General features: G+C 38.0%; 4 protein-coding genes, 1 long non-coding RNA gene and 1 other non-coding gene across 7 annotated transcripts; 4 read left to right on the top strand and 2 right to left on the bottom strand.

The window, feature by feature from the left end:
- On the top strand, positions 1–3,504 carry LOC121743469 (GPI transamidase component PIG-T-like). Its single transcript, XM_042136775.1, has 5 exons — positions 1–388; positions 675–1,910; positions 2,361–2,507; positions 2,585–2,765; positions 3,142–3,504. Exons 1-5 carry the CDS (start codon positions 167–169, stop codon positions 3,321–3,323), a joined length of 1,968 nt encoding a protein of 655 aa, XP_041992709.1. The 5' UTR covers positions 1–166; the 3' UTR covers positions 3,324–3,504.
- On the bottom strand, positions 3,443–4,649 carry LOC121743489. Its single transcript, XR_006038285.1, has 2 exons — positions 3,938–4,649; positions 3,443–3,853 (listed from the first exon to the last, which is right to left on the bottom strand). It is a non-coding gene; the product is annotated as an uncharacterized LOC121743489 (long non-coding RNA).
- A 13-nt stretch (positions 4,650–4,662) lies between these two features.
- Positions 4,663–8,171, top strand: LOC121743480 (UBX domain-containing protein 1-like). The gene is made up of 11 exons (XM_042136786.1): positions 4,663–4,871; positions 4,990–5,076; positions 5,214–5,290; positions 5,431–5,519; positions 5,907–5,967; positions 6,610–6,677; positions 6,768–6,855; positions 7,176–7,253; positions 7,340–7,438; positions 7,626–7,745; positions 7,843–8,171. The coding sequence occupies exons 2-11, from the start codon at positions 4,992–4,994 to the stop codon at positions 8,023–8,025; spliced, it is 948 nt and encodes a 315-aa protein (XP_041992720.1). The 5' UTR covers positions 4,663–4,871; positions 4,990–4,991; the 3' UTR covers positions 8,026–8,171.
- Positions 8,172–11,084: 2,913 nt separating this feature from the next.
- Positions 11,085–18,755, top strand: LOC121796423 (ankyrin repeat and SAM domain-containing protein 6-like). 2 transcript variants are annotated; one of them, XR_006049756.1, is made up of 6 exons: positions 11,085–11,326; positions 17,261–17,538; positions 17,671–17,742; positions 17,827–17,889; positions 18,447–18,548; positions 18,620–18,755. XR_006049756.1 is itself a non-coding variant. In XM_042195292.1 (5 exons), the coding sequence occupies exons 1-5, from the start codon at positions 11,275–11,277 to the stop codon at positions 18,495–18,497; spliced, it is 516 nt and encodes a 171-aa protein (XP_042051226.1). In that variant the 5' UTR covers positions 11,085–11,274; the 3' UTR covers positions 18,498–18,755. The 2 variants fall into 2 exon arrangements, 1 of the variants encoding a protein (XP_042051226.1); XM_042195292.1 differs by having other exon boundaries at positions 18,447–18,755.
- A 1,747-nt stretch (positions 18,756–20,502) lies between these two features.
- TRNAK-UUU lies at positions 20,503–20,575 on the top strand. Its single transcript has one exon. It is a non-coding gene; the product is annotated as a tRNA-Lys (tRNA).
- Positions 20,576–21,210: 635 nt separating this feature from the next.
- LOC121796413 lies at positions 21,211–23,574 on the bottom strand. Its single transcript, XM_042195283.1, has 2 exons — positions 22,742–23,574; positions 21,211–22,068 (listed from the first exon to the last, which is right to left on the bottom strand). The coding sequence occupies exons 1-2, from the start codon at positions 23,019–23,021 to the stop codon at positions 21,875–21,877; spliced, it is 474 nt and encodes a 157-aa protein (XP_042051217.1). The 5' UTR covers positions 23,022–23,574; the 3' UTR covers positions 21,211–21,874.
- Between the last annotated feature and the right edge of the window lie 4,420 nt (positions 23,575–27,994).

The following is a 27,994-nucleotide window of genomic DNA, read 5'->3' as shown; positions in this document are numbered from 1 at the left end:
GTCATTAGATCCGGATCTCCCAATTTGAAATCGGGTTAATAGAGAGCACTTCAACGAGCTTTGATCGATCTTCCATGGCGGAAAGTGCAGTCACCATACCTTCGTTATTCGAATTAACAGTTTTTTAATTCCTAATAAGTATATTCTAGCAGTTTGATGAGACGCAATGAGCCGCTTAGAATCCTGCTTGTTGATGTTTCTTGCGCTGTTTTCGGTCACTCAATCGATAAATGTAGAAGAGCTGAATGAAGAGTTTACGGAGTCGTTACTGCTGAGGCCACTGCCCGATCGAAAAGTTTTGGCTCATTTCTACTTCCGAAGCAGTGCGCCGCCATCTAAAAGATATGGCCGCCACCATCACATCTTCCCCAAATCTATTTACCAGCTGGTAAAAATTATTAGATTAAAGCTAAATTTTCCAATTCAGCACTAAATTTAATATCTGGACAATTGTTTGTCTTGTTGATTCGTTTGTTACGAATACCTATTGCTAGTTCCCGGGAATGAGTTTGTTTTGTGTGTTTTTGAATTTTGGATTATTTGGATTGGTGAATGCTGAGACTTAGATATGGATGCACTAGATCGAACTATTAATTAGACCACAAACTATTTTGAACTAGATCAAAACTGGGTAAAAAAGTGCAGAATTTTGAAGTGTTGTTTTGCACAAGCAGGTTCATAAATTCCAAGTTCGAGAGATGGAGCTTTCATTCACGCAAGGACGCTGGAATTACGAAAAATGGGGAGGATATGACCCGATTTCGAGCAGCAATGCAAAGCCTCCTGGAGTAGAACTATGGGCTAAGTTTGATGTTCCTCAAGATCAAGTTGATGAATCATGGAAGAATCTGACACATGCTCTTTCGGGGCTCTTCTGCGCCTCAATCAATTTCTTGGAGCATTCGACTAGTTACTCTGCACCTCAGTGGAGTTTTGGATCGGCTGCAGGCAAATTACGCTATGGCACATTGCCTCGTGAAGCTGTTTGCACAGAGAATCTCACACCATGGTTGAAGTTGCTTCCCTGCAGAGACAAAACTGGCCTTTCTTTACTGATGGACAGGCCTTCCATATACCGGGGGTATTATCATTCCCAGAGGTTGCATTTGAAATCAGATGAATTTGGTGCATCTGAGATGAGTACTGGAATGGTGCTTGAACAAACACTTACAGTTTTTCTTCGACCAGACACATTTTCTGGGCAAGCACTGCAACCAAGTTGGTCTTTGAGCTCATTATTTGGAAGGTCAGTTAGCAGGAAATGCTCTCTTTCTAGTTCTAGTAATGTGTATGTGCAATTTGAGCAGAATTTATTATTTGAGTGGGATAAATTAAAGGAAGATAGTGAAGCATCGGAGAGTGCTATTTCTGTTGGCGATGGCTTCGAAGATAATCCCCTATTTGAATTATCACTAGCTCCAAAAAGGGTTATAAAAGAATCCGGGAACTTGCAGAAAGCAGGCTCTATCCTTTATGAATTTTCAGTTGAGGATTCCAATGAATTCAAACCATTTGATTTGGGATTAAACTGGAAGGTGCCTGTAGCCTGGTCATGCCCGCAGGCACCCTTACAAGCTAGCCGGTTTTTATTAGGAAGTGGGAACGAAAGGGGAGCTATTGCTATCTCAATGAAATCTACTAGGAGCAACAATGTAAAAAGAACTAGTAGTTATGATGAGAATGAATGTTGGCTCAGAGTGGGCATCTTCCAAATGGTACCTTGGTATGTCAAGGTCTACTATCATACATTGAAATTGTTTCTAGATGGAGTACCTCAATCTTCCATGGAGTACATAGAGAAAATACTTGTTTCACCTTCTGAAGACAAGGTGTCCACTGGAGTGATGGAAATGATCTTGAGATTACCCTGTAGTGTTAATACGGCGGTATTGACTTTGGAGTTTGATAAGGTATGTTCTGTCAATATCTTCTTTAGTTACTATATGCTGCTCAGGAAATAAATTTAACTACTCAGTTTAAAGCAACCATTTTATATTTAAAGAGTACCTTTTTTATGCATGAGATCTAATTTTTTACACTACTGAAGAAATGAAACGTGGAGCTATAGTGCCTTCTATTTGCCATTTTTCCTTTAAGCTCTTAGTTGCTAATGCAATTAATCTCTTAACAGTTAATTCCAGGTGCAAAGAAATTATTTTGAATCATTACTTAGAAACATTGAAGTGTGAAAACTTATTTCCACCATCGTGAGTGCTTCTCAAATGGTCTGAAAAAGTAGTTTAGTTTTTACGATTTCCACTATTTATTTCTTTAATTTGAGTTTAATTCAGCTCACTTTTTGGTGATACTCTATTCAGCATTGTTTTCCCTGTGTTTAATTCTTATTGCTGTTCCAACAGGGGTTTCTTCACATCGATGAATATCCTCCAGATGCAAATCAGGGCTTCGACATTCCATCAGCAGTGATACACTTTACTGATTTCGGAGCAAACATGAGTTTTCATGATGACTCCTTAAAACAAGTACCTATATTGTCCAAGTTACAGGTATTGATACAAATAATTGGATGCATTTAATGTATATCTTCATAGTTTGATTCACTATTCATGGCTTCTCTTCTTAGGAAGAAGTTCCAGTTGTCTCTTACACCGAAGTACTCCTTGTGCCTTTGACAACGCCAGATTTTAGCATGCCTTATAATGTGATAACAATTACATGCACGGTTTTTGCTTTATACTTTGGATCACTGCTGAATGCACTTAGAAGGCGAGTGGGTGAGGAAGAAAGGCTTCTAAGTGGAAAAGGTATTGTTGCACTCTCCTTCTTGATCTAATGAGGTGGGACCATTCCCCATTAGCAATACTTCAATCATTTTTTCTTTCTATCTCTCTTACTTTACCAATTGTGCATTAAAACTTGTTTCTATTTTTAAAGGACGGAGGTAGTATTTAGTAACCATATAGTACCAATTACCAAGAGATAGAAGAGCATTTATTGATAGGTTTTTGACAAATCGAATAACATTAAAAAGTTATCGTGATCAATAAACAGTTCAGTTAGGCTGATAAGATGATTTCTGCTACTGATTCTCGCATATTGTCCTATTCATATATGCTACTGCTTGAGTTTCATGGCATTTCAGCACAGCTCTGACATGCTTGAGTTATTGTCTCCTTGCAGGTGCAAGGAAGGCAGGCCCGTTGATGCTGATGATATCTAAACTCTCTGCTAAGTTGCGAGGGAAGCCATGGGAACCTCCGAAACAATCAGAGTCTGGGAGGTCCTCCTCGAAGTATAAGCTACTAGCAAAAGTCGTGTTAGTAGCCGGTGTAGCTGCTGCTTGGCAATTCTATATTCAATGACAGCAGCAACCTCCCATGTATGATTATGTATCATGTAGAGAGGGATTAGCTAGTTTGAAACCTCATACTACATTTTTTGTTTTCTAATTCAGTTAGTGATCATTTTTCTATCCTTGTGATTTACCATATTCCAGTACCATATATTGATTGTCATATATCAAAAGATGATAGTTTCATAGCACGCACACTCTCTCTCTTTCACACGCATCATTTTACAACAGAAGCAAACAATTGGCATTTTTCAGGTTCTACTTATCTTAGTTTCTTAAAAGGTGGAGCAGCAACGATCTCATCAATTAGCATTCGTTTCAAGTTTCTGCTGTTAAAACTGCACGAAAACCGGCCTTCATCCGAGCTTGCTCTCTTCACATGACTTTCGTCTTCCAACCCCCACTCTCTCTTCAGACACAACCCACTAGATTTGTTGAGATTACCTGGATTGCTACTACTGCTGCAATGGTGCCTTTTACTATCTCTAAAGCAGCCTGTGTCTCTGGTGACATCTGCAGCATCTTCAACTTGGTGGGATCCTAATAAAAAAAAGAAGGAAAATTCACATAAATCAATCTGCCAAGAGATTAATAGTCCTCGAAAATAAGTAGTTTGAGACAGACTTAGGAGCAAATCTTGCCGTGAACGAGGAGAGGGGCCACGAGCGGTGAAGAAGCGAATGAGAGAGTTCCAGGTGAGAGAAGAAGCGATGTGATCGGGGGATGTAGCGATGAAGTAGGCGTTGAGCTCGCGGGCTATGGACCCGAGGTCCAGTTTCTGGTCATCCACTGCAACTATTTGGATTGCTTTGGGTAATACAGCTTTACTCTTCTCTCTCCTCCTTCCATCACCTCTTGTATACAGAGAAGCCGCAGTTTGTGTGATACTAGTTCTGATTCTGGCTTACTATGTAGGTTCTTTCAGTTCATTCTCGAATCGTTTAAAACAGTATCTCAATTTCTCAAACAAATTTAATTCTTTTTTTTCAAATTAAAATATATACTAGAATAAAACAAATCTTAATTAAATTACCACAAATATGAGTCTATAAAATATAAAAAAATTCTCGTAACTAATCATTCTGGCAATTTGATTTCTACTCACTATGTTCGTCGATCGATTATATAATAGTACAGTACTTCTTAAATGGAGTAATTAACTATTTATGTGTTGTATGGCTTCATTATTATTTTTAATTAACAAAACTTAACCCTATAATAGTGTCACGTTTTCTCCGCTTTCAGATAAAAATTATTGTGTCAACTTTTTATTTTACAGAATGTTCTTCCCCAAATTTTTTATTGGTCTAAAATTTGCTAAATATCTAAAATGGGATTTCTTATTAAAGTAATGCAATAACCTCACAAAACTCTTGAACCAAAAGAAGAAACCGGAGAATGAAGAAGCTGAATTGGGTTAGGAGTTAGGGCAAGGAATCGGAATCTCTATGCTTCCAATGGCGGACTCTTCTCAGAAACCTTATTCACAAACCATCCTTCACCGCCTATTCTTTCAGCCGCGGAAAAATTGTTTTCTCAACCCTGCAACTCGGAAAGAGTAAGCACGCTCTCTCTGTTAGTTTATGGAAAAATTATTCAAATATCCCCATTTTTCTTCACCTAGATTGTTGTAGTTCATGTCCCTGATTGTTGTTTGTTGCTTTTTTGGATATTAGAAATGGAAGTAGATGAGAGAATGCTGGGCGAACTCGAAGCGATGGGATTCTCCAAGGCATTGGCCGCAAAGGCACTTACTTCTTCTGGTATATTTGCATCCTAATAAAAAAATAAATGTTGAATCTTTCTGATAGTTAAGAGGATTAACTATCTGCATTTGGCCAATTCCTGCTGGATGCTTGTGTATTTTATCATTCATGAATTAATTCCTAAACTTCTGCAGGTAATTCAAGTATTGAGGATGCTATTAATTGGGTTGTTGATCATGGGGATGATGTACCTACAAGTGAACCTTCACCGGTACATTTCTTTGTATGAGCTTTATTAGTATGCGTTCCTTTGATTTTACATATTCCCATGATCTTTCTTTTATAAAACTGTGCTTCATTTTATGCAATATCATCACACCATTTCATACCTCTTTCTTCTTATGTTACAAGGGGCCTGAGGTTCTTGAAAACATAATCATTGAAGCATCTTTGCCCATTCAGATTTCTGAACAAGTTAAGTTGAGAGCGCAGGAGCTGAGGTTAGTTTTATGTGCTCTTTAATCTTTATGAGGAAGTTTGCTTTTTTTATAAAGTATATAGTATTTGACCCTTTGCTGTATACACTTTTCACCTTCTACTTTCTCTGATCATCTTCAAAGTCAAATTAAATCACTATACACAATATAGGTGGATTTGGTCAAAAGTTGCGAGAATAAGGCATTATCATAACTGATTGTCATTTAATTACCAAATTTATCCTTGAACGTTTTGCTTAGTTAAATATGGGTGACATGTGGCATCACAGTTTGATACTGCAATCCTAAGATTGATATTTAGTCTTAGTTATGTATAGTTGACTTTCTTACTTGAAGACTGGTATTTCCTTTTCTGATACTTTCACATGTTCTGAACTCATCTAAATTTAGGGGTCAAGCACGTAAAAGGAGAGCAGAGCGAGATGCGAGACTAGATAGACAAAGGGAGAAGGTACCACACACAACTTTTCTGTATATCTTACATTGGTGCCACAATATTAGCACGTGTACACTGAGGTTCAGTTCGGTTGCCATTACTCATTATCATATGATTATCCATCTACGATTGAGTTGTGAGATTATTTTAGTTGAATGGGGGTGGCTATGACTCATTATCATGTGAATGTCCATCTTGGATTAAGTTGGGAGATTCAATCTCATTAACCAAACATAATACGTAATCATGAGATATAATCCTTAACACTGAACGGTCCCAGACTAGTTTACATTGCCTCCGTGTTGTGTTGAAGCATTTCAAATTGTTGATCGAAGAGTCCTTTATCAATTGGTGAGGACTTCAGGACGATGAATAATAAAAGAGAAGAAGCTCTTAGATCCTATGTTTGTTCTGTTCATATGTTTCTTCAGTAGTTGAGTAATCTTTGGCATTATATCTGTGCCTTGTTGCTTCATTTGAAGTCACAATATGTTTTAGCTTCCTTTCTCTGGGTTCAATTTGGCAGCTTTTATGAAAACTTAGCCAGGTTAGTTTGGCGTGTCTGATCAACAGTATAGGCTTACAGGTTCATATGGTTGGGTTTACTTCAGTCAATCTATTTGGTATTCTCTCATCAGATACCTTTGCTATATGCAGGAAAGAATTCGAACAGGGAAAGAACTGTTAGAGGCTAAAAGGATGGCGGAAGAAAGTGAAAGGAAAAGGTTTGCATCTTTGTTACACGTTCAGTCTTCAGAAGTTCGTCTTTTGTGCTTTTGGTGCTTATCATATTTCTTTCATTTGCTTGGAGTCAGTTTCAGGCTTCTATCACAACGAAAAGCAGACAAAGAGGAAGAGAAAAGAGCACGCGAAAGAATTCGTCAAAAACTGCAGCATGACAAGGTACACCCAAATTATTGCATGCCAGGCTCCCTGCAATTAACAAAGTCTCGTTTCTACCAGTTCGTTGCATTATAAATAAATACCATGAAGCTAGAATTATTGGGACAAAAAGTAAAGGAACATTGAAGACTAGTAAAGAAATTATACTCCTCACCACACTAAATTGCTTTGTGAGTTTGTTTCATGATTTCACTCTACATTTTGTGTTCTTTGCATCAGCCATCTGCCGAAATGGCTGAGCTCCGAGATTATGAAAGTATCGATTTCCTACTAATTGAAATGTTGTTATTTCTTATACTATATTTCCTTTCATATGGTAGTTAGAAAGACAACGGATGCTTGGATTGCCTATGGAGGTTCCTGCATCAGTGAATACTGAATTGCCACAACAAACAAATGTATGAAACACTTGACTTTTTGTGTCTCCTTTAGTTACTACTTAGCAGGTCTCGTAGCTCCTTACATATTTATATTTGTAATGCAGAACCCAGAGCAAGTTGATCCTGCTGCTTTGCCTGAAATGCCTGCGTCAGCAAGAGAGTGCATGAGAGAATGTTTAAGAACTCTTAAACATCAAAATAAGGTAGCTAATCTCAACCCTCCATTCAGTGTGAGGATATTACTTGTACACTGAGAGAAGGGATATGAATTGCTCCTATTTCTTTTTTTTTTCCCCCAAATGACTGAAGTACTAATGAATTTTTCTAATTTAGAAAAAACTCAAATCTTACCATCTAGCTGTTTTAAAATCATTGCATCTGATGTGCTAGGATGACAATACCCGAGCTATGAGAGCATTTCAAACTCTCTTGATTTATGTTAAAAACGTCTTCAAGGATCCTGACGAAGAGAAGTTCAGAAAGATCCGCATCAGCAATCCTGCATTCCAGGTAACTTGCTCGTTTCTCTGGTGGGGTCCATTTCCTTCTCTTGAGAACGGAAAACAGTTGTAGCGATGTTGATGTGTGTTTCTTGGCCTTTCAACAGGAGAGAGTCGGAAGATTCGAGGAAGGTGTGAAGTTTCTTGAGCTCTGTGGGTTTGAAAGAGTTGAGGGCGACAACTTTCTGTTTATGGCTCGAGAAAGAGTTGATAGAAGCTTGTTGAAGTCTGCTGCGGCAGAGTTGCATAAGGCATTGACAAATCCTTTCTTTGGACTCTTCTCATCATAACTTGGCCTTGAATCTATTTTATTATTATTTGATATAATTATATGTATAGTACTAGTAATATTGATTTGAGAAAATGCGTGTGAAATTTGAATCTCGAATTTTAAGTACTTCAAAATAATGGAGGGATGGATGAAATTGAAACCAAATGTCTGATATCGTGTTTTCAGAATAAGTATCAACTTTTTACACTCTTCCACTTCCAGAATGGAAGAAATATACAAACTTGTTTCTGTTTGAGAGAATAGAAACATACACAAACTTTGGTAACAATCTACACTATACTCAACCATTTTTACATATTACTACTATAGATTAACAAAAAAAATCCTCGTTTGTAATTTCATTAAAAATAAAGGCACAACAAATCCTTAGTCCTTGTACTTAGATTGTTTATTTCAATAGATCATTGTACAATTTTTCCGTTTTAGTAAGTCCTTGTACTTTTATATTCGATATATTCCAATCCTTATTTAACGGAATTGTTAACTTTTCCGTTATAAAATAACACATCATATATTAATTATTTATAAAAAAAATGACAAAAACAAAAAAAATTAAAATAAAACCTAAAATGGGGAACAAAGAAATTTGTTGTTTGATTATAAGAGTTGGAACTCATATAAAAAAAGAGTGATATATGCTTAGGTTATTTAATTGAAGTTTGAATATTAATTAATTTAATATTTGAATCTCGAATTTTAAGTACTTCAAAATAATGGAGGGATGGATGAAATTGAAACCAAATGTCTGATATCGTGTTTTCAGAATAAGTATCAACTTTTTACACTCTTCCACTTCCAGAATGGAAGAAATATACAAACTTGTTTCTGTTTGAGAGAATAGAAACATACACAAACTTTGGTAACAATCTACACTATACTCAACCATTTTTACATATTACTACTATAGATTAACAAAAAAAATCCTCGTTTGTAATTTCATTAAAAATAAAGGCACAACAAATCCTTAGTCCTTGTACTTAGATTGTTTATTTCAATAGATCATTGTACAATTTTTCCGTTTTAGTAAGTCCTTGTACTTTTATATTCGATATATTCCAATCCTTATTTAACGGAATTGTTAACTTTTCCGTTATAAAATAACACATCATATATTAATTATTTATAAAAAAAATGACAAAAACAAAAAAATTAAAATAAAACCTAAAATGGGGAACAAAGAAATTTGTTGTTTGATTATAAGAGTTGGAACTCATATAAAAAAAGAGTGATATATGCTTAGGTTATTTAATTGAAGTTTGAATATTAATTAATTTAATATTTGAATCTCGAATTTTAAGTACTTCAAAATAATGGAGGGATGGATGAAATTGAAACCAAATGTCTGATATCGTGTTTTCAGAATAAGTATCAACTTTTTACACTCTTCCACTTCCAGAATGGAAGAAATATACAAACTTGTTTCTGTTTGAGAGAATAGAAACATACACAAACTTTGGTAACAATCTACACTATACTCAACCATTTTTACATATTACTACTATAGATTAACAAAAAAAATCCTCGTTTGTAATTTCATTAAAAATAAAGGCACAACAAATCCTTAGTCCTTGTACTTAGATTGTTTATTTCAATAGATCATTGTACAATTTTTCCGTTTTAGTAAGTCCTTGAACTTTTATATTCGATATATTCCAATCCTTATTTAACGGAATTGTTAACTTTTCCGTTATAAAATAACACATCATATATTAATTATTTATAAAAAAAATGACAAAAACAAAAAAAATTAAAATAAAACCTAAAATGGGGAACAAAGAAATTTGTTGTTTGATTATAAGAGTTGGAACTCATATAAAAAAAGAGTGATATATGCTTAGGTTATTTAATTGAAGTTTGAATATTAATTAATTTAATATTTGAATCTCGAATTTTAAGTACTTCAAAATAATGGAGGGATGGATGAAATTGAAACCAAATGTCTGATATCGTGTTTTCAGAATAAGTATCAACTTTTTACACTCTTCCACTTCCAGAATGGAAGAAATATACAAACTTGTTTCTGTTTGAGAGAATAGAAACATACACAAACTTTGGTAACAATCTACACTATACTCAACCATTTTTACATATTACTACTATAGATTAACAAAAAAAATCCTCGTTTGTAATTTCATTAAAAATAAAGGCACAACAAATCCTTAGTCCTTGTACTTAGATTGTTTATTTCAATAGATCATTGTACAATTTTTCCGTTTTAGTAAGTCCTTGTACTTTTATATTCGATATATTCCAATCCTTATTTAACGGAATTGTTAACTTTTCCGTTATAAAATAACACATCATATATTAATTATTTATAAAAAAAATGACAAAAACAAAAAAAATTAAAATAAAACCTAAAATGGGGAACAAAGAAATTTGTTGTTTGATTATAAGAGTTGGAACTCATATAAAAAAAGAGTGATATATGCTTAGGTTATTTAATTGAAGTTTGAATATTAATTAATTTAATATTTGGTTCCAATGATATAAATCCAAATCCGTGAAATTCTTTTAAAGTTTTGGAAATTTTTAGGTTTTATTTTTATTTTTGTTTTTGTCTTTTTGTAATATTTATGTTATGTTGATATTTTCCAATTAGGATATTAGGTGGAATATATTTAAATAATTAATATATGATGCGTTATTTTATAACAGAAAAGTTAATGGTTCCGTTAAAAAGGATTGAAATATATCGAATATAAAAGTATAAGGACTTATTAACACGGAAAAATTATATAAGGATCTATTAAAATAAACAATCAAAGTACAAGGTGATGTGTTTTGCCAAAAATAAATGCATCTTATAACAGCCGTACTCATATTTCAATAATTTTTATAAAAAAAATACCACTGTATTATTTACCTTGAAAAGATAGAAATATTAATATCGCAGTGAATTTATACCAAATAGTGAAATGCATGCTCATGGTATCTTAATCAATCCATTGTTATATAGTTGCAAAAATTATACCTTTAATTTGAAATCTATACATTACAATGGTATACTCCTATATAAATATACTGCATCTAATTCCAAAGGGCTGACACCTGGCCTATCAGATTTTATGCATTTTCAGTTTTTCACTAAAATCTCAAAAACATATTCCCCCTCTTTTCCCTTTTGATTAGGCTATTTGGGGCTTAGGGTTTTTGAGCAAAAAAATTTGTCGATTTTAGTGCACAATGTACGCTGATCAAATTGAGGCTCAAGCTAATAGCCATAGGTCGGCCAAGGATCGCCTTGATGGAAATTCCGCCGCTGGTCCCGGCCGCCGCAGACCTATCTTCGGCAAGAGGTTAACTTCCAATTACTCTTCCTCTTAGCAGATGGAAGTTTCGTGACTTGCAGTAATAGCGCAGCTGTTTTTCTTTCAATTAGAAGTACTTTGAAACTTTATGATTAGTGGCTATGAATTATTTAGATTTTGGAAAATGTTATGCACTAATTTGGGAGAATTCGATAGGTTTGTGCATAAAAGCTACGTTGTTTCTAGTTTTTTATAAGTTCAGATGCCAAACTTCCTTGTGTTCCTGGTAAATTATGAGTTGAGGTTGGGTGGTTTTGGATAGAATAGTCTGTTTCTTGTAGAGGACATTTAACTCGTGAGGTGCAGATAATATGTTGTAAGATTAAGTGTGAAATGTCTGTTTAATTGGAATGAAGCAGGGCAACTTTTCTTGTGGAAGAAGTATCTAGAAGATCATTGTTTTTCCTTTCCTGGAGCAAATGAGGCCCCTTATTTAGCAAATTCCATTATTTCATGCAGACAAAGAGAAGATGATGACAAATGGGCACATGACCTTTATGAGGATAATGAACCCCTAGTCTCAAGTATGGATATTTTTTCTAATTAAAGCTGTAATAATGGAGTGCTCATTTCAGTTGGAAGAAGAAGGCAGAGTTCGGTAAGCTCGGCTTTGAGCTGGAACTAGCCGAGAAGAAGAAGGCAGAAGAAGGAAGCTCGGCTTTGAGCTGGAACTAGCCGAGAAGGGAGTTCGGTTGTGAGCCGAGAAGGGAGTTCGGTCTTGAGCCGAGAAGGGAGTTCGGTCTTGAGCCGATAAGGGAGTTCGGTCTTGAGCCGAGAAGGGAGTTCGGTCTTGAGCCGAGAAGGAAGAAGGAGTTCGGTCTTGAGCCGAGAAGGAAGAAGCAACCTAGAGAAACTAGCCGTTGGAGCAGCAGTTAGTTAGCTGAGATGTAGCGGTTATTCTTCTTGTTTTCTTGATCCTTGTTGAAGTTAGTTAGTAGCAGTTGCTACTTGATTGTAGAGCTTTAAATAGCTCATAAACCGTGTATGTAGTAGTAGTTTTAATCAATAAAGAGTTTTCCAGTTTCTCTCCAAGATTATCATCTTCAATACTCAAAGTGTGAGTGTGTGTGTTTCTGCATTGTGTGATCTCATACAACAGTGAGTGTGTGTGTGATCTTCTTGAGTGTGTGAAAGCCTTGTGTGCAAATCACAACAAGTGGCGCCGTCTGTGGGAAGGGATATTGAAGCTGATTTGCAGAGGATCAAACGGTTTCAGAGATGGCAGCAAGGCTTGATGCAGAAAAGTTCACAGGCAAGAATGATTATAGCCTGTGGAAGATGAAGATGAAGGCGGTTTTGATTCAACAAGGCTTGGCCGCAGTTCTTACAAAACCAGAGGAGAAAGGAAAGGCTCCAGTGCTTGATGATAAAGCTCAGGCAAAGATGGAGGAGATGCAGCTCAAGGCACATTCTGCAGTGATTCTGTGCCTTGGAGATAAGGTCTTGAGGGATGTTCAAGAAGCCAAGACTGCGGTGGAGATCTTGGACAAGTTGGATGAAGTTTACTTGGCCAAATCCTTGGCTAACCGGCTGTATCTCAAGAAGAGGCTGTATGCCTATAGTTTTTCTGGAGATAGGTCCATCATTGAGCAGCTAGAGGAGTTCAACAAGATCATTGATGACCTGAGATCTGTTGATGTCAAGATTTCAGATGAGGATAAGGCCATTCTCACATTGAATGCCTTGCCTAGCTCGTATGACCAGTTAAGTGATGCAATTATCTATGGAAGAGATAAACCTATCACCTATGCAGAAGTCTATTCAGCCTTGATGGCCAAAGAACTCCAGAAGACAGCCAACAGAGGCTCTGCAAACTCCAATGTTCAAGCTGCAGAGGCCTTGAATGTGAAGAAGTTCAAGAAGCAGAACTTCAAGAAGAAGTTTGAGGGCCCTAAACCCTCAAGTTCTGATGCTCAGAAGGAAACCAGAGCTTGCTATTGGTGCAAGAAACCTGGACATTTGAAGAAAGATTGTCATGCATGGAAGAGAAAGATGGCCTCTGAGGGACACAACCAATCTGATTGTGTGGAGAGTGCTGATCCCCCGGCTCAACTTATGAATATTAGTGACAGTGGGGTCAGTCACAGGTGGATAATGGACTCGGGGTGCAGCTTCCATATGTGCCCCAATAGAAGCTGGTTTCATGATCTTCAAGAAGCATCGGGTACGGTTGTTCTTGGAAATAATCATACTTGTCAGATAAAAGGGATAGGGAAGGTGAAGCTAAGCCTACAAGATGGCTCTGTGAAGATCCTGACTGGGGTGAGGTATATTCCAGAAGTGAAGAGGAACCTCATCTCATTGGGAATGCTGGAGCAGAGGGGGTTCACTATATTAATGAGTCAAGGAAAATTGTTTGTGAAATCTGGAGATGCAGTGATGATGGAGGCTGACAGAGAGCATATTCTCTATTATTTGAAGGCTAAGGCTGTTGATGGAGAAAGCAATGCTGTGTCAGATGATTCCCTAATGCTATGGCACAAGAGGCTGGGCCATCCAGCAGAAGGAAGTTTGAAAGAACTCATCAAGAAGGGCCTGATCTCTGGAGATTTCAACAAGATGGACCCCTGTGAGCAGTGTATACTTGGAAAAGCAAAGAAGGCACCCTATCCTACAGGTATTCACTCTTCTACTGCCCCTTTAGACTACATACATAGTGACCTTTGGGGGCCTTCACCGGTGTGTTCAATTGGTGGAGGAAAGTATTATCTAGCTATCATTGATGACTATACAAGGAAGTTGTGGGTATATATTCTTAAGGAAAAATCTGAAACACTCACTAAGTTCAAGATATGGTGTAAGGAGGTGGAGCTAGAGAAAGGAAGGAGTGTTAAATGTTTAAGAACTGACAATGGCTTGGAATTCTTGTCTGCTGAATTTGATATATTTTGCAAAGAGAAGGGTATGAAGAGGCACCGTACTGTTCCTGGTAATCCCCAGCAAAATGGTGTTGTGGAGAGGATGAATAGGACTATCCTAGAGAGGGTGAGGTGCCTGCTTCTTGGTTCTGGTTTGAGCAGCAGGTTCTGGGGAGAGGCGGTGTATACAGCAGCCTATCTCATCAATAAATGCCCATCTACTGCCCTGAAATCTGAAACTCCTGATTACATGTGGTATGGAGCTCATAGTGACTACTCAAAATACAAGGTGTTTGGGTGTGCAGCCTATGCTCATGCTAGGCAAAGTAAGCTTGAAGCTAGGGCTCTGAAATGTATCTTGCTGGGATATCAGAGGGGTGTTAAGGGGTATAGGCTCTGGTGTATTGAGCCTGGTAGGCAGAAGGTGGTGGTGAGTAGGGATGTGGTGTTCTTGGAGGATCAGATGCCCTACTTGAAAGATAAGCTGGACTCCAGTGACTCCAGTGAAGTTGAGAGTGATTTCTTCAAGGTGGAGCCTATGGGAGTTGGCCTAGGAGCAGGTGGAGTCACTGACTCAGAAAATGAACCTGATCCAGAGGGTGATGGTGCTCCAGCTCAAGGTAGAAGAAATGATGAGCCCACAGCAGATCCTACCAGAGAGTACCAGATTGCAAGAGATAGGGGAAGGAGAAATGCAAAGCCTCTTGAGAAATTTGCAGATATGGTCTATTATGCACTGTGTGCTGCTGAGAGTATTGATATTGCTGATCCTCTCACCTATAAAGAGGCCATGAGAAGCAAAGACAGAGAGAGATGGATAGAGGCCATGAATGAAGAAATAGAGTCTTTACTCAAGAACAAAACCTGGATTTTGGTGGACAAATCCAAGCTGAATACAGATGGAAAGGAGAGGAAGCTGATCAGTTGCAAGTGGTTGTTTAAAAAGAAGGTAGAGACCACTGATAAAGACAGAATCAGGTTCAAAGCAAGGCTGGTGGCAAGGGGATTTACACAGCAAGAAGGAGTTGACTTCAATGAGGTGTTTGCTCCGGTTGTTAAGCACACTTCTATTAGGATTTTGTTGGCTGTGGTGAATCAGCTAGATTGGGAGTTGCAGCAGCTTGATGTGAAGACTGCCTTCCTAAATGGAGACCTAGAGGAGACTATCTTCATGGATCAGCCAGAGGGCTATGTGAAGAGTGGTGAAGAAAGCAAGGTGTGCTTGCTACAAAAGAGTCTTTATGGTCTTAAGCAAAGTCCTAGACAGTGGAACAAGAAGTTTGATGCACAAATGAAGAAGATTGGCTTCATTAGATCAGAGTTTGATGATTGCATCTACATCAAGAGGAAGGGCAAAACACCTATTGCCTATCTATTGCTCTATGTGGATGATATGCTACTTGCAGGACCTTCTATGACAGAAATTCAGCAAGTCAAGGAGGATTTGAAGTCTAGCTTTGAAATGAAGGATCTAGGAGAGTCAAGGAAGATCCTAGGCATACACATTCAGAGAGACAGAGGCTGCAAGAAGCTGTGGATGCTTCAAACTGACTATATTGAGAAAGTTTTGCAGAGATTCAAAATGGAAAATGCAAAAGCTGCATCAACTCCTCTGTCCCAGAGTTTTAAGCTTTCAAAGGAGCAGGCCCCTAAATCTAAGCAAGAGGCTGAGGAGATGGAGTCTATTCCTTATGCTAGTGTGGTTGGAAGTGTTATGTATACTATGATCTGTACCAGACCAGATCTGGCACATGCTATCTCAGTGACTAGCAGATACATGGCTGACCCGGGGAAGGAGCATTGGAATGCTCTTAAGTGGATATTGAGATACATGAAGTCAACCAGTGGCTGGGGAATTGTCTTCAATGGCTGGGAAGGTGAATCTGAGGAGGTTGTGCAGGGCTATTGTGATGCAGACTATGCTGCAAACCTGGACAACAGAAAGTCCCAAACATGTTATCTTTTCACCATGTTTGGAACTGTAATCAGCTGGAAATCAGGATTGCAAAGTGTTGTTGCTCTCTCAACAACAGAATCAGAGTATATATCTCTCACTGCAGCTGTACAGGAGAGCTTTTGGATTCAGGGAGTGATTTCTGACTTTGGTTTTGACCAAAAGACAATGGTGATTCATTGTGACAGCAGCTCAGCTATGTGCTTGGCTAAACATCCGGGTTTTCATGAAAGGAGCAAGCACATAGACATAAAGTTGCATTTTATTAGAGACGAGATTGAGAAGGGGAGAGTGAAGGTGATTAAGATTAACACCTTGCACAATCCGGCTGACATGCTAACAAAGTCTCTAGGTAGAGACAAGTTTGATCATTGCAAGAAGTTGATCAATGTTTGTGCAAGAACTGAGATGAGCCCTCAGGTGGAGAATTGTAATAATGGAGTGCTCATTTCAGTTGGAAGAAGAAGGCAGAGTTCGCTAAGCTCGGCTTTGAGCTGGAACTAGCCGAGAAGAAGAAGGCAGAAGAAGGAAGCTCGGCTTTGAGCTGGAACTAGCCGAGAAGGGAGTTCGGTTGTGAGCCGAGAAGGGAGTTCGGTCTTGAGCCGAGAAGGGAGTTCGGTCTTGAGCCGATAAGGGAGTTCGGTCTTGAGCCGAGAAGGGAGTTCGGTCTTGAGCCGAGAAGGAAGAAGGAGTTCGGTCTTGAGCCGAGAAGGAAGAAGCAACCTAGAGAAACTAGCCGTTGGAGCAGCAGTTAGTTAGCTGAGATGTAGCGGTTATTCTTCTTGTTTTCTTGATCCTTGTTGAAGTTAGTTAGTAGCAGTTGCTACTTGATTGTAGAGCTTTAAATAGCTCATAAACCGTGTATGTAGTAGTAGTTTTAATCAATAAAGAGTTTTCCAGTTTCTCTCCAAGATTATCATCTTCAATACTCAAAGTGTGAGTGTGTGTGTTTCTGCATTGTGTGATCTCATACAACAGTGAGTGTGTGTGTGATCTTCTTGAGTGTGTGAAAGCCTTGTGTGCAAATCACAACAAAAGCCTCATTAAATCTTGGTAGTGCTGTGTTGCTTTGGCTGATATGTCTCTGGTTTTTATCCATGGCCTGTAAAGGTCGAAAGGTTGGTGCCAGAGATCTTCGCCTGAAGCTCCAAAGAAAGAGTATTGATCAAGCTTCACAAAGTGTGCGAGGACCTGGAGGTGGAAGGGATCTACGTGAGAAGCTCTCTGGTGCGCTCTATTCTCGTCCTGTTGAGTACAAGCCTCCAGCTGTGCGGCCAAAGCCTGCAATCGAATCCAGTAAACCACCTAGGAAGAGTGTCATATCTCAAGCCTCTGCACAAGAAGTAAAGGTTTCTAGCTCTGTATCAAAGAAAAAGGTTCAGCAGAAGGTAAAACACTATCATCTTATCCATTGACTGTCTGAGGGTGTGAGAGATGCATGCCACTTAGCGTCTTCTTGTAACTTGGCATGAGTATTATCCTTCAGGATGGAAAAGTATAATTGTGTATTCTATATGCAGGTCAATTCTGTGGAAAGTTTCCTGCAGTCTCTGGGTCTCGATAAATATTCGATTACATTTCAGGCTGAAGAAGTATGATTATTTTATTTCTGTTTCTTTTTAGTTATCAGTCCTGTTTTTGGTTTGATCAATTAGTTATTTGCTCTTATTTCACAGGTCGATATGGCAGCACTAGTACACATGAGTGATGATGATCTTAAAGCTATGGGAATTCCGATGGTGATTATTTCCTATTAAGCTTTTCTTATTAATTAGCACTTCCTTATTTCCACCTTAGAGTCCCATATTGCTTGTTAAGTATGTCCAATATTAGTTTGATTGTGTTTTCTTGTGTTGCTGCCATAACTATATAAATGAGAGAGATTAAGAGGAGGGTTCCTTAAATGGTGCGGGGTTGTTTTCCTTAACAATGATATAATAATTGTCTGGTCATCTTTGCTGAAGTAAGAATCACAGCTATTCGAGCTCTAGTCAAATACTATAACGAAAGGAAAAGCCAAATAACTTTGTAGAGCTTGGAAGCCATAGACATTTGACAGTATAAAAATTCATTTCAAAAGGTAAAAATGTCTCTTGAGGGCCACTTCATGTACATTTTCTGATCCTTCATTTTCCAGTTGTCCTTGATTACCTTTTGTGGTCAAGATATGAGAGGCTATTTTTTTACCGCACTGTTTTGTTATACTTCCATTGAGGCTTCTGTTCTTTGCATTGTTAGATTTTTTGTCCCTAGAGTTTGTCTGGCCATATCTCAAGTTCTGCCACTAATGTTTCAGGGTCCAAGAAAAAAAATACTTCTGGAATTGGAGTCGAAGCGTGAAGCCTGAGTGCAGCAAGCCCATTTTGGATTCTTTTATGAGTGGCCGTATCAATTGTTGGTGAGCCATAAGCAAGGTTTTCATTTTTTTGTGTTTCTACAACTTCCATGGTAATTAGTTATCTATTGTAGTTTCAGGTTTTTGTTGGTGAAAGTTTGGCTTGAACGAGATATAAATCATATATATTCGAACCTTTAGATGTTCAGTTGGTCATTTGTTGCATAATGATCTTATGATATTCAATCAAATAAAAACCTTGTTATAGTGTGGGGTGTGTGAGTTGTAATTCAATATATATACATATAGGTAGACGTGTGAGGAATCTCAAATAACCAACATCTGTCAATTGACAATGAAGTTGGCTTTATCTTTTGTACAAAAACACATTATTTAAATTACTTAATTATGTTTAGCGTAGGAGGAGGGTATTATTAATGCAACTGTGAAGATGACTCTAGTAGTAAAGGACTCTGCTCAATGGGAAGTTGTTGAATCTAATCTTGTTAAGGAATCTCATACTGTGTGCTGTATGATCAAGTAAAGCTTCCTATAAGGAATTGACTATTTTCATCATTTATGTCCGTTGTGTTATTATTAAAGATATATCCAAAATTTTGAATTTTAGATTGCGATAAATAATTACATAATGTCGTGTTGGAGCTTTAGATTGCGATAAATAATTGCATAATGTCGTGTTGGAGCATGTAGCATAGCCATCAATAGGAGGTGAGAGTCGACTCACTCTCTTTTTTTTTTGGTAAGAAAAGCGGGCAGAGTCTGATTAGACATTGATGAACGTAAACTCTCTTTTTATTTTTTGCTACTTTTTGTTTATCACGCTCTACATTGAATTAGTTATGTACTCTATCCTTTTCTTTATCATTGAATTAGTCATGACTCTGTCCTTTTCTTTACCATTGAGTGTATTGAGAAAATATGGATAAATGAGCTATGGATTATACAAGTGTAAATAAAAGAGACTAAAGAATATGAATTTGGATTATAAATTATAGAGTAAAGGTCAAACTCGTCCTGAACATATGTACATTTTATGATTTTAGTCCTATACTTTATCTTTTGAATTTTTACATCCTGAACATTTCAACTCGAATCACAATTGGTCTTATACTAACAATTCTGTCAATTTTTAAACTGTTTTAATCCGATTTTTAAACTGTTTTAACCCGAATGAGACTGTTAAAACCGTTTAAAATTGACAGAATTGTTAGTATAGGACAAATTGTGATCCGAGCTGAAATGTTCAGGATGCAAAAATTCAAAAGATAAAGTATATGACCAAAATCGTAAAATGAGCATATGTTCAGGACCAGTTTTGGCCTTTACTCTAGATTATAAAACTTGTGGGGACAATTATACCTTCTTGTTTTCACATAAATACACTATTGATTATCATTACCGTACAATTAGTCACTGAAGAACTTTTGTAACATCAACGGAATTTGATTTTGATTTCTTATACTCTTCCCATTCGTCTATAGTTAAAGTGTTTCTTTGGGACACGGGTTAAGGAATGATGCTTTTAGTAAATTAAGTAGAAAGAAAATAAAATATAAGTGTGAAAAAAGATAAGTGATGAGAAAATAAAGTAGGAGAGAATAAAATAAATAATTAAAAATAAATAAAGTAAGAGATAGAATAAGACATGAATGATTAAATATGTTAATAATGTTGTCAAACTAAAAATGACTCAAATTGTAATACGAGTAACATAACCCAAAAATAAATACTAGTACAACTCCACTGCATAGCACGACTGACGAATTAGTGCCTCAATTTAGTACTCCACTTTGTCTGTTTCGTGTTACCAGATAATATCCGTAAAATAAAGTACACAAAATATTAACAATGCAAAACGATACAAGAACCAGCAAATATTTAATTTCAGTTAGACTAAAACATGAAACAGACAAAATAATTGTTTAATATTTGTATAGTGCGAATATTATCTGGTAAGACCTATTAATATTATTTATTGTGAACTATTAAGCATAAAGCCGTCTTAGCTCAGCTGGTAGAGCGCGTGGCTTTTAACCACGTGGTCGTGGGTTCGATTCCCACAGACGGCGTTTTTGTTTTGTCTTTGTAAAGAAGGTCAGGGAATGACGAATCTTATAACAACTTTTATTCTTATAAATGTCAATTTATAAATCAAATATCTCAAGAAACTGTTGCTCATTTTGAGAGGGAGTTTTGGAAAAAGGAAAATATAAATGGTCATCCACATTGATTCCTGTAGACTTCCTAGAATATTTAATAAGTGTAGAGTTCCTAGTTGAAATGTAGTCTCAATACTCATTTATGGGTGTATTCTACGAGATTCAAATATTTTGCGTATCAAAACACACATGAAAAATATCTCTTCTTACATTCAAAATGCCTAACCAATCTCTCTACATCTCTCACGACTACCATCATTAAGAGTTTTTTACTGAATTAATTTGATTTTGATTAGATCTCTACTTCACTTATTGTTATTGCATTCACTCCAGTTTATAGAGTGGAGTATATTTAATTCTTCAAAATATGACTATTAAGGCGTACTAGGAAAATAATTTGAGTTATGAACAATTGATTATTGGTCATTTGAAATATTTATAGCTTCTTCATGCATAGACTACAGATGAAGAATAGTTCTATTTGGCTTAGATTCAATGTGAAAACTCAAATGAACAATGGTGGAAATTTGAGCAAAATTATAGTCTAGCAACACTGAAAACTTGTTGGAAAATTTGAGATATACAAATCTTGCCGGGCGAAATTATAATGGAAAATAAAACAAGGAAATTACACGAAAAATAACTGAACAAAATTACACAGAAAACTTGTGGAAAGTGGTAAGCCGAGTCGAGGAGTCCTCTTTCCGCAAGACGAGATACGCCCTGGTAGTGCTCTCGGTTTGGCGTGTCGTCCCCAAAGATAAAACGGCTTCGTCTCTGAAGTAGCAGCACCGCTAGCAACAGAGCTCCGACGAACGGGAGTAAGGCGGGGCAGAGCTTCGACGGGGAAGATTATGCAGAGAGGGAGATAGCGTGTATGCAAGATGCTTATGTATGTTCTGTTTTTGAATGCAATGGATGCATGCCTATTTATAGGCCAAGTCCACCTGCAGGGCATTGATGGAGTCAACAACCATTATGTGTGCCATGATGGTTTGATTGTAACCGCCGGGGGTTATTGACTCGTGCACTAGCCAGTGAGAGCTGAAAAGACACGATGCACCTGGACATGCTACACGAAGGGATACACCATGGACCGTCGGGGTCCATCGGAGACCTTTTATCTCCCGTTATGCGTCGGGGTCCAGTGGGGACCTTTTGTCTCCCGTTGTGCGTCGGGGTGGTCCAGCATGAACCTTTTGTCTCTCGTCATACGTCGGGGTCCAGCGGGACCATGACGTGGACTAGGACCCGTTGGGGATAGCGTGGAGTTTGGGGTGGTCTAAAAAACTCAAGATTCTCCACTTCTTGCTTTGAAACTCCGGTGTCGCTCCTCACTTTTATCAATTTCTGTATGTAATGATGCATACGATCAATCAAGAAGCCGAGGAACAGAGAAAAGCCTGCGAGATCATATAAGTCAATGTTCAGACAGTATTATTGCATTGCAGCGAGCCAACGGAATAAGGGAGTCCATTCCTTTACCATTAGTTACAAATATTTACAATCATCTCATAACACTTCTTATTTAGTAAAATCACACACTGCTATCCATGAGCAAATATTATAATTTAGATGAAAATGACACTTTCTATCTCATCTTTCCCCTCTCCCTTACATATGCAAAGCCGGTTGGATATGATCTTCGTTGTTTACATGTTTAAGAGAGAATGAGTATAACACTAAATCACACAAACAAACTGGAAATCATGTGATAAGTCCTCACAAGATAAGCAAAAAATGTGAAAATCTAAGAAGGCAAGATTATCACTTTTCCACCACATGATTTCACTGCCTCCCCTTCTTTGCCTATTCCAACTCTTTGCACTACTTTAAGCGACGAATTTACAAAACTTGTGAGTATCATCTACTCACAGTCTTTCACTAGTAGCATTGAGCTCTCACACAGTAATTCTAGACATCCTCAGTAACCACAAAACCACTACATTTCACTACATCATACAACTAACATTGACATCGACGAAACAATACAGAATTGGAAGGATACATGAATCAATTAAGAACTAAAACAAGAAAACATGATCCATGAAGCAACCAAGGATGAAAGAACCATACCCATAAGAGTTGCCTCTAGCAAGTTTGTCCTCCAAAGAACTTGATCCATTGGCGTCATAGTGCCATGTTTGGTGCCCTTGTTCTGAATCTTGAGAATGCTATATAAATCAGACAACAAAATGGCAAGGATAGTTCCAGCAATGGTTAGAATTGTAGCCCTTCTCGTCTTCACTTGATCTAAACCCTTTATTACAAGCTCCCTAAACGGGCCAATCTTCACCATTAAAAGGAATGCGATCAAACCCTCCGCACTCACAACCAGAAAGAACAAAGGAATCATCTTTGTAACAACCAAAATTACTCCTATCCCAAAAGGCTAAACCAAGTTTCAATTTTTTCTGAACTGGGATCAATTTTCATGGAAAATAAGGAAACCTCACTTTGCCGCCGGGTAGATTTTTTCAAGAAATGTGCGGGCAAGAAAAAGTACAGCTAGCAAATCGTTTTCTTGATTGAAAAAAACCCTTCCGTTGTAGATATCTATTCAGAGTCAAGTAAGAAACTGTGTTCGAAAAGAAAAAAGAAAAATCAAATCTTTGAACTAGTTGGTATGCGATGGAGGAGAATCTTGAATTCCTATTTATCCTCTGCCAAGAAAGTAAAACCCCAGTTCTCTTTCAGCTGAAAGCGAGGGGTCAAGGCCACAGATCTGTAAAAAAAAAGTGAGCTGCCAAGCTAAGAAGAACACTATTTTGAAAACCTCTGTCTCTTGTTATTATTCAACCGATTCAATATTAAAGATTTGAAATCCACTCGCTCTCTATATGCTTCACAGCGAGGAAAGGATGAAAAACTAAAGCAGTGGGGAGAATGTTTATGAAGTTGAGAGGAGTTTTTATTATTGGAGAGTGAATTCATTTTGTGTAGTGAACTTTTATGCTGCTGCTACTACTACTTAGGGCTGACAAATCGTGCAGATTGGGTCGTTATCGGGTCAACCTGATAATGACCCAACCTAATAAGGCCTAACCTGAACCCGACCTGTTAAGGAAACTGTAAATCCGAACACGAACCCGACCTGCTACCTTCAAATCCGAACACGACCCACACCCGACACGAAACCGTTATCGACAAGATATAATATGGGTTGACATGACACGATAACAACCCGAACCTGATATTACACGATTAAAACCTAATATTACACGATTAAACCTTAATTTTTAACCTAATTTACACAATTAAAATTCGTTTTATACTATTTAAACCTAATTTATAAGAAATTAAAAAATTAAAGTAATATATATTTTTTTTAAATAATAATAAAAATAATAATATTATTTCTTAATGGGTTACCCGTATCCGACCCGCATCCGACCTGAACCCAACCCGAAATTATCGAGTTCTTAATGGGTCAACCCGATAAGGACACGGATCCAATAAGACTTGACCCCAACCCAATAATTTCGTGCGGATTCGTGTCAGATTATCGTGTCGTGTCGAAAATTGCCAGCCCTACTACTACTACTCCTCCTCCACTGCAGTAATTCAAATTTGTTTGACTTCTTGGGTTTTGGCACACAGATTTATGAATTTAACCAATGGTTCTGGACATGCAATAGCCCTCCCATAGCCTTCCCACTGTCACATCATCTGCACTAAAATCTTCCTGCCACATCATCTGGACATGCAAATGGACATGCAATAGCCCTCCCATAGCCCTCTCATAGCCTATCCACATCACCAATAACAATTATATAATTTAATTCACAATCGTAGCAGCATACAGAATTTAATTTACGAGACAAATACATGAAAATTGAATAATAAAATTAAAATTTATAAAAAAGTACAACAATTTATAAAAAAAAGTACATTAATTTAAAAAAATACAAAAATTTAAAAGTACAAAAAAAAATACATAAAAAATCACTCCTCGCCGCCGCCGTCGCCCAGCCCTTCGTCGTCGCGGCCGCCGCCTCCGTCGCCCCCAACGCCGCCGCTACTCCCGCCGGTATCCCTCTGAAACCCCTCCAATTCTTCACGCATGCTCCGGAGCAATACACGAAGATAAGTCTTCTCCTCGGGGTCCACCGCCGTCCGGAAGTCGGCTAAGTCTTCACCATTTGAGCGCGCGTTTGTTGACGCGCGAAGAATTTGAGCTCATCGATGGACCTGCCGAGGGGGGACGCCGACTGGACCTCCTGGGAACTCGGGGTGCCCCCCCTCGCTTCCCGTTGCGCCCGCCTTTGGCCAACCGGGCGAGGTAGGCGACCGAACGAACGAGGGGTCGGGAGCTCCTGGGTCGTCTCGGGGAGGTCGTGGGAACCACCGCTGCCGCCGCTATACTCACTGGTATAGTTCAGTTTCTGCTTCTTCGGCCAGCCAGCCTCGACACTTGCCTGGAATTTCTCCGACTCGTGGAGCACAAGGTAGGAGGTCCAGTAGGTGAAGTTGTAGTACTTCCCGGGATCCGGGTAGGCTCTCTCCGCAATCCTCCTACAGTCCTCCTCTGTTTGACCACTGGTCAGCATGCGGAGGGCGTTGGCGTACAAACCCGAAAATCGAGAGACGGCAGACCAGATTCGGTCCCAGCATTTCCGGCACTCCTCCCCGGTGCGCGGTCTCCCTTCAGGGCAAAATGCCCTGTAAGCTGCGGCTATCTTGGCCCACAAGTTGACGATCCTCTGGTTGTTCGAAACGAGAGGATCATCGTAGACACTCACCCACGCCTTGGCCAGCGCAACGTTCTCCGCGTCCGTCCACTTCCTCCGGACCCCGCTATCCTCAACTGACTGCGACGACTCGCCGACCTTCTTGGCCTTGCCCTTCTTCTTAGGGGAGCTCGGACCCCGCCCTACTCCCCGACTAGGAATGGGGGTTTCCGGAACCTCGTTAATATCAAAACCCAACTCCTCTAAGGAGAAGCTCTCAAACGGCGTGTACTGTGCATCCGTTGGGGTCGATGTGTGCGAAGAACCGGTGGAAAAATCCAAAGCCGGCCGATAGACGTTTCCCCCCCCGGGCGTCCCCTGCGGCGGTGGCATCATCTGCTGCGCGGGTGGCTGCATCCCGGGTGCCCACCCCGGCATCATCTGCATAGGGGGTTGCATCGGCGGTACCCCATGCTAAGGCGGCAAACTTCCCCCGGCGACCATCGGTGGCATCATCTGCTGCCACGGGTACATGTTGTAGTACCCGGTCATCGAAGGCCAACCACCTCCCACGGGAGCCGGGGGAGTCTGAGACCCTCCCCCGGGAGTCTGAGACCCGGTCGTCACTGGAGTACCTTCGTAGTTGTTCTCCATTTCTCATTGTTGATCTTGTACAGAAATTAAGATAGAGAGAGTACTCGTTAATACAAGTGGTGCGAATGAAAATGACGTCCAAAGCGCGTATATATAGTGTTTCGAAATTTTTTTTAAAAAAATAAAATTCTGACGCCGGTCTGATGCCGATTCGGGGCCTACAATGGCGCCGTGAGAGTCGGCGTCAGTCCAAGAATCGGCGTAGGCGCGCCGATTTTGACGCCGGCTGCAATGGTTCGGCGTCAGCACCGGCGTCCTCAAAAAATTGGCGTGCCTACGCTGACGCTGCCGTTGGAGATGCTCTTAGGAAATGCAAAATGCTGATTTTACAATTTTGTGGGGATCGAATTTGAATGTTGGCACACATAATTATGAATACTACTATCATAAGGTTTTAGGAAATGCATAATGCTAATTATACAAACTAGTGTAACACCCGTGCTTGCACGGACATTAATTACTTTCTAATTAATTTAAATTTTTCAAAAAAATAAGTAATATCTAAATGACACAAAAGTAATATAAGTAAATATGTATACAACAATAATTTAGCCTGGTAAACAGTAATACAGTAACAAATGGAGTAAATTGGCAAATCATATTACTCACTACCATTGTTTAATAATAATTCTAAAATTAAATTAAATTAAATTATGTATTATTAATTATTGAAAGTTTAGAATTATTATAAAACAACTTTTATATAATTACATAAAAATTAGAATAAAAATGTAATTTATACACATCTAATTACTATAATCTAACTATAATTCTAATTATGTTTCTTATCTACACTCTCTCATATATAGAAGAATGATATGCATACCTTATGTGAGTATCACTCTTGTTTAACGCACGTTTAACGTTGTTCATTTTGGTTTATATATTTAGTTTGATTATAATACATTAAAAAATGTTATTGAAATTTTTAATTTCACAAAATTCATAAAAATCAAAGTTCGATTATACATACATAAATTTATTAATTCATCATAAGTGATCAAATATTAGTTCTTGTGATACCACTTGTAAAACTATATACCGTGATAATATAATGTAAAATAAATGTTATAAAAATAATATGGATTGTGCACGCACGAGTGTGATACTAGTTACTACTAAACAATCATGTTTGTTATTATATTGATTTAAGAATTACACAACTATTTCAACAGAGTAAAATAAATTATCATAGTTGAGTATAAATCATAGGGATGTCAATCGGGCCGGCTCACTGGGTTTCGGGTCAACCCTGCTCGGGTTGCGGGTCAATCAGGTGCGGGCTAATCGGGTTGTGATTTTATTTTCAGGTTATAAAAATTCAACCCTAACCCTAAAAACTCAGGTTTCGGGCTAGCCCAGCGGGTTAATCGGGTTGCTACCGATAAAATTAACATGCGATCAATCCAATAAATAATGGCAAAAATTAGTTACATTTATAAAATATAAAATATTTAATTATGATAAATTTGAGATATATACTTAAACTCAAACACAAATATGATCAAATACTAAGATTTGAGATTTGTGCAAAATAAAACATAAATTTAAATATTTTAAAGCATGTTTAGAAATTTAAATATTTTTTAATGAATTTGAAGTTTGTAATTTATTTATTTACTATTATATTAATAAAACGTTAATATATAATTTGTATAATTAATATAAAATTGAAAGTTATTTTATTTAGTTATCTATATTATAAAAATAATCAATGAATATGTCCAATTATGAGTCAAACAAATAGAACAATAAAAACTTTATCGGGTTTTTGAGTCTGGCTCTAACGGATTGCGGGTTAATCGGGTGCGAGTGAAAGCTCGGTTTGGAGTGTGTGTATCTCTCGTAGTTGTTTTCTGAGTTCTCCTATCGTTGAGAACTGATCAAGTCAGAGTGTCGAACTAATCCAGCTGGTCGATGTATGCCTTTACCTGCAAACGCATGTGAACGGATCCAATGACAATTCAAACTGATCAACTCGATTCAAACCAACTTATTCTTGTTC

Source organism: Salvia splendens, chromosome 1 (genome assembly GCF_004379255.2).
Source record: "Salvia splendens isolate huo1 chromosome 1, SspV2, whole genome shotgun sequence".
Lineage (NCBI taxonomy): Eukaryota > Viridiplantae > Streptophyta > Magnoliopsida > Lamiales > Lamiaceae > Salvia > Salvia splendens.
This window is presented reverse-complemented; position numbering and strand designations above follow the sequence as displayed.

Bases quoted from the DNA above. Each gene is read 5' to 3' on its own strand.
- LOC121743480 (XM_042136786.1), top strand. From the start codon at position 4,992: ATGGAAGTAGATGAGAGAATGCTGGGCGAACTCGAAGCGATGGGATTC. The intron at 5,520-5,906 runs GTTAGTTTTATG...ATCTAAATTTAG, and splicing joins TTGAGAGCGCAGGAGCTGAG to GGGTCAAGCACGTAAAAGGA. The intron at 6,678-6,767 runs GTTTGCATCTTT...GCTTGGAGTCAG, and splicing joins GAAGAAAGTGAAAGGAAAAG to TTTCAGGCTTCTATCACAAC.
- LOC121796423 (XM_042195292.1), top strand. From the start codon at position 11,275: ATGGAAATTCCGCCGCTGGTCCCGGCCGCCGCAGACCTATCTTCGGCA. The intron at 17,539-17,670 runs GTAAAACACTAT...TTCTATATGCAG, and splicing joins AGAAAAAGGTTCAGCAGAAG to GTCAATTCTGTGGAAAGTTT. The intron at 17,890-18,446 runs GTGATTATTTCC...CTAATGTTTCAG, and splicing joins AAGCTATGGGAATTCCGATG to GGTCCAAGAAAAAAAATACT.
- LOC121796413 (XM_042195283.1), bottom strand. From the start codon at position 23,021: ATGATTCCTTTGTTCTTTCTGGTTGTGAGTGCGGAGGGTTTGATCGCA. The intron at 22,069-22,741 runs GTATGGTTCTTT...ATGATCTCGCAG, and splicing joins GCTAGAGGCAACTCTTATGG to GCTTTTCTCTGTTCCTCGGC.
- LOC121743469 (XM_042136775.1), top strand. From the start codon at position 167: ATGAGCCGCTTAGAATCCTGCTTGTTGATGTTTCTTGCGCTGTTTTCG. The intron at 389-674 runs GTAAAAATTATT...TTGCACAAGCAG, and splicing joins CCAAATCTATTTACCAGCTG to GTTCATAAATTCCAAGTTCG. The intron at 2,508-2,584 runs GTATTGATACAA...TTCTCTTCTTAG, and splicing joins CTATATTGTCCAAGTTACAG to GAAGAAGTTCCAGTTGTCTC.